This window comes from Schistosoma mansoni, chromosome W (assembly GCF_000237925.1).
Source record: "Schistosoma mansoni strain Puerto Rico chromosome W, complete genome".
In the NCBI taxonomy this organism is placed as follows: Eukaryota; Metazoa; Platyhelminthes; class Trematoda; order Strigeidida; family Schistosomatidae; genus Schistosoma; species Schistosoma mansoni.
This window is the reverse complement of record NC_031502.1, coordinates 55,713,557-55,719,426: the sequence shown is the minus strand read 5'-3', so window position 1 is coordinate 55,719,426 and position 5,870 is coordinate 55,713,557. Positions and strand designations below refer to the sequence as shown.

Below are 5,870 nucleotides of genomic sequence, written 5' to 3'. Positions count from 1 at the left end.
TAATAGTCCTATATAAAGATTTAGTTTTCCCTTCTTAATTGTGAACTATATTTGCCCATTGATTACTCCTTCATAACATCATTCCTTTTACTATTATTTCAAATCCTTTGTTATCCCACTTATTATGTTGTTGTTGTTTTTTTTTTGTTTTTGATAACTCAGTCGAACACATATCGATATCAATGTCGAAGATATTAAATACTAACCGGTTGATTTATAATCTTGATGATGTATGTATTCTCTGAAGAAGTGGCCTATACTGAGTCACGAAACATTAGAAAATCTCATTTTTCTACTCATTGGGATTTTATAAATATGCTATTTATGCATATCCATTGTACCGATCATGGGTAAAAATCCACTGTAATCTTATATAAATAAATATGATATATACACTTATTTTGGTTATCTGATGATAACCCTATCAGTTCTACTGAAAGACATATGCAAGAATGAGAGATTTTTGTCAATATGATTTTTATGTTGTTGATTAGATTCCAGTCACTTCACAATTCGTTGTTTTCAATGATGATAAATATGTTGTTGGTTTGATTACTGGTAAGATTAAAGATACCAATCGTCAAAGGGATTACTGTTTAGGTTATCGTCTTGTAATCTAATTATACTCTTGTGTACATTTATGTCCCCTCCTTCCAGCCATATAGAATGGTGAAGCCTAGTAGGCTCTTCTGGAGAAGAGTGCTACGACAAAGCGCAGCACAACTACCGGGGTGGGATAGTTGTTTCTGCACTGCTTACGCAAAACCATTACATAACACTCACAACCCATTTTTTTGTCTTTTTGTTTTTGTTTGGGCAGACTCATTTTACTTTACCACTCTTTTGAACCCTCAGTAATTATACAATGACTCTTTGCAGCATTCGTAATCGTCCTCGGGTATTGATAGAGTGGTTGATTAAGCCAATCTTCACCACCCGAATTGCCGCTCACGTTAGATCATAGAAACAGTCTCATGATCCAGGAGGCACGACGAGAACGTGTGAGTCGGATTTTCCTCTTGTATATTTATGTACATAATCTGATTTCTTCACCATTATTCCTAATTATCCAATTTAATCCAAAGTTCCAATTGACTAGAGATCCTAAGTTCGAGTTGTGTGTGCTAGATCGTGGATGCGCACTTTTAAGGTGTCCTCATACTAGGACAAAACAGCTTCCCAGTACTTCCAGGTTTTTAATAGTGATCTAACATTGATCAATTTTATAATCCTAATCAAGAAAAAGTTAACAATCTTCACAACTTTATACTGTTAATCCAATAGATTTTTCTCCTTCCCTCTCTCTCTCTCTCTCTTGTGAGAGCTCGCATGCATACACTTTATCATCTTTCTTTTTCCCTTATAATGAAAAAACAAAAACCATATAGACAAAATGAAAATTTATTCCACTTTTATCAATGTTCAATCAGTGATTGAATTAGTTAAAGAGTAAATATTTGTTGTAATTCAATAGTATACCTCTTTGTTTTTGTATATTTGAATTATCAAATTATTCAATCATGAATGCATAATATGTCCCTTCTTCTTTTTTTTATAAAAGGTAACGAATATATAGAAAAATAGACAAGAGTAGTATGGATAGAGATAGAAAATTTTTTAAAAAGACATCAGTTAGAATTGATTGAATTTTCAATTTCCATAGTTGAAAGCGTGAGACAATTGAAGCTAGACCACCACCATCAAAAACCTGAAAGCACTGGACGGCCGTTTCGTCTTACTATGGGACTCCTCAGCAGTGCGCATCCACGATCCCGCACTCGCGAGTGAGATTCGAACCCAGGACCTACCAGTTGCTTTCAACTATGAAAATACTAAATCTCCACAAAACCCCTTCTGAATTTTCAATGTTTCTTTTCCTTTCTAGGTTGTGAAAAATATGTTTTCGTTGTTGCTGCTGTCGTCGTCGTCATCGTCGTTGTTCTCTTTGTGGTTCTTATCGCCATTGTCGTTGCTATCTGTTATATCGTGTGAGTGCTTGCCTGCCCTATTTTATATATATGAACGTGATATGACCGCCTATTAGAGAGGAGTAAGTTATCGATCAGAGGAATGATACACAAAAGACCGTATGAACAGTCTTAAGTATTTATCAGTCCTGCTATCCGCCTAGCCCAGCCAGTTAAGTCTAGAACACCAATACCAGCCTCTGCAATATCAATCATTATTCTCAAACATACTGAGTTTATATACTAATCAAACTGACCACATCGTACCATGAAATAGAAAATAACATTTGTACAAGATTTGGCCAAATGTGACTGTGAATAGGGGGAACAGTAATCAATAGACTGGGGATAACTCAAGAATGGTGAATCGTACAATAATAGTCCAAGGGTCAAAATAAAGCTCATAATAAAAGGAACATAGATATTGCTCCATAAATGGTTCGCAAAGTTAACATTCATAAATCTCCACGAATTAACATTATTCTTGTTGTCCTTGTTATCGTCGTTGTCGTTGTTGTTCCTATCGTCGTTGTTGTTATCGTTGTCGTTATTGTTCTTATCCTTGTTGTCGTATGGTGTGGTCTACTTATATCCACATAAGTAGTATATAGTAATGGTCAGACATAGAATGTATTTTGGTAGAAGATTAATAAGGAACGAACAGGAATGAAGCGCAATCAATATGAAAATGCATGAATAATGAAATCAGAGAAGACGAACTGATATTTACAGAAGGAACAGTGAAGATTGAGACAATTGATTATTATTTTCCAAATTAACTGTGTCATGTATGGTTCTCATATTTTATTCATATATTCTGTAATTTTGTGCTTAATTACATTCGATTGTTCCCCACTCGTGTTCTTGTTCACTACAGTCGCTGACGTTGCCATCCTCGTTTTTGTCGTTGTTGCCGTTATTGTTGTCGTTGTTGCTGTTGTTGTTGTCGTGTAACGAACAGAACACCGGTTGTGGACAATCGATTGTATTTAAACACAAATTACAGACTATCTCACCACAGTCGTTACCGATGTTGTCCTCGTCTTTGTTGTCGTTGTCGCCGTTGTTGTTCCCGTTGTTATTGTTGTTGTTTTCTTTCTTTTTAGAGAGACAATCTGATTGGAATTATACATACTATGATCTTTTTGTTGTTGTTGTTCTTGTTGTTGATAGATTTAAACCAAATAGAATCACAATAGTAAGATTTATTAGATAAAAATGTCTGTTAATTTAAAGTTATCATTAGTTAATTTTTATATACAGTTTAGTTAATTAAAGTAAAGTTGAAGCATAAAGCATAGAAACAAAAAACACAACATATATGGAACAAGAAGAAGAAGACATAACATAATTAACACAGTCCTTTAAGACTGCTGAATAGAAACGAAATCATGCAAAGAAGAACAAGAAGGAGGAGGAGGAGAAGGAGGAGGGGGAGAATGAGGAGAGGGAGGAAGAGGAGATGATGATGAGAATAACATCATAAGTACTAATTAAAAAGCAAAATTTAAAAACTTTTCTCCCTTAACAAATGAATGATTTTATAATTATATCTTCCAGTTGGTTGATAATTCTAATTTAATATCATGAAAGAATGGTAATGGAAATTTTTTTTTGATAAAGTTCAAAACAAAATAAAGCGATTATATAATAAGGAAATTCCGCTTGAAGTTCTTCTAAGGTTAATCCCAGTCTCAATCTTGAATAAAACAGGTTGGTTGGGAGAAGGGTTAACAACTACATACAGTAAAAAGGAATCTTATTAAAAAGCGTTAATCGGAAAATATCATATAAACCATTGAAACTTTATCCTAGGAGTTGATAGGTCTTTACACAGAAGTGATGATTCTATGGAAGTTATGAGGACGATATCTCTTCTGATAATCAGACCAATAACTATTACAAGTACATGGAATGTTCGGAAAACATAGAAGAAAGAGGGGATCATTCAAATAATAGCAGAAATGGGAAGATACGTAATAAATTCCGTTCAAGATGTAATAGGAAAACATTACACCACGACAATTATTTAAGCATGTCAATGAGAGTATCATCACACTATCTTTTTGTTTATAAAAGTTAGGTCAAAAGTGTTTGATGGCAATGACTGCTACAATTTGCAATATAAGAAACATCTGCTGCCTACTGAATTTTTTATCACAAATAATCTTGTCAGACTGAATTGACATATATATATTTATCAGCATGAGGGTTGTGGCGATTATTGAGTTTAGATTGATATCATGAATGTATGAATGTCAGACCATCATTGAAGACCTGTAAGCACTGGATGGTCCAGGACCTTCAGTCTCGCACCCAAACGTCTAAAATTTAGACCATTGAGCCCCGACCCAACGGTATTAATGTCTAACTTCAACCAATCCACGTTATTGAGCTACTTTGAAATCGATCTCTTACTTCTGATTGGCTTATCCATAAATTATAGTCTCGCCCTTTTCAATTTTTGTTATTAATCTTAGTCTCATAAGGTAAGATAACTGTGGTTGATTTCTTCCAAATTCTATTTTTCGCATAACTTTCATCCTTCCTTGATTAGTTGCCGCTACTGTTAGTTCGCTAATTTTCTGTATACTTGAAGGACATACTCTTATTAATATGTATACTGAGTTGTACATTTCAAGTTTATCTGTTTGTATCAAGTCTTTTCTACACTTCATTTTTATGTGTTATACACTTGACGGAGAAGCTTTGGAGTATGTGAAAACCTTTACTTATCTGTGCAGCATCATCGATGAACACGGTGGATCAGATGCAGATGTGAGGGCGTGGATCGGCAGAGCAAGAACAGCATATTTACAACTGAAGAACATCTGGAACTCAAAACAATTGTCAATCAACATCAAGATCAGAATTTTCAATATAAATGTCAAGACATATAAAATAATTCCTTGAAAAAGCTTGGATCAGATTGTTAGGCGAAACGTTGGATTTACTTCAAATTCATTCGCCGAAATTTTACAAATATATTATTCCTATTAAATGTCAAGACAGTTCTACTGTATGTGGCAGAGACGTGGAGAACTACAAAAGCCATCATCCAGAAGATACAGGTGTTTATTAATAGTTGTCTACGCAACATAATTCGGGTTAGTTGACCAGACACTATCAGCAACAACCTATCGTAGGAGAGAACAAACCACATTCCATTCACTGGATGAAGAAATCAGGAAGAAGCGCTGGAAGTGGATAGGACACATATTGAGGAAAGCATCCAACTGCGTCACAAGACAAGCCCTAACATGGAATCCTGAAGGTCAAAGGAAAAGACGAAGATCAAAGAACATATTACACTGAGAAATGGAGACAGACATCACAAGAATGAACAACAACTGGATAGAACTAGAAAGGAAGGGGTAGGCCAGAGTGGTTTGGATAATGCTGGTCGGCGGCCTATGCTCCATTAGGATTGACAGGTGTAAGTAAGTATTCGATCTAGAATAGCACTGTTTGTATTCAAATGTCTCAATCATTTCTCAATTTGTTAACAACATAAACCAACCGGAAAGCCCAAAAAAACTTAATCATTTTGATCAATATATATATGACTTGATTTTATCATGACTTAGTTATAAGCGTTTCAAACCTTTTTTTCTTCGGTTAACTTTTCTATTGTTTCTACCTTATTAGACTAGATATTGATCACATTTATTTCATTCCATTTTGACTAATTGCGTTGCATAAATTTCACTTATTATCAACATACATATTCGTACATTAAGTAACTTATTTCATTTTGATGGAGTTTGGTTTTTTAAGCTGGATTGTTTGGTCGTGAAGCTTTCGTCGTTATTCTGAATAACATCATCAGCACAAACCTTGAGTTACTTACTTAATTACTTACGCCTGTTACTCCCAATGAAGCATAGGCCGCCGACCAGCATT

The 5,870-nt window shown here is 34.6% G+C and overlaps 1 protein-coding gene across 1 annotated transcript; it reads left to right on the top strand.

Annotated features, from left to right (window-relative positions):
- Positions 1-2,997: 2,997 nt before the first annotated feature.
- On the top strand, positions 2,998-3,183 carry Smp_204280 (uncharacterized protein; the record flags this gene model as incomplete). The annotated part of the gene is made up of 1 exon (XM_018790223.1): positions 2,998-3,183. One exon carries the CDS (start codon positions 2,998-3,000, stop codon positions 3,181-3,183), a length of 186 nt encoding a protein of 61 aa, XP_018655588.1.
- Positions 3,184-5,870: the final 2,687 nt, after the last annotated feature.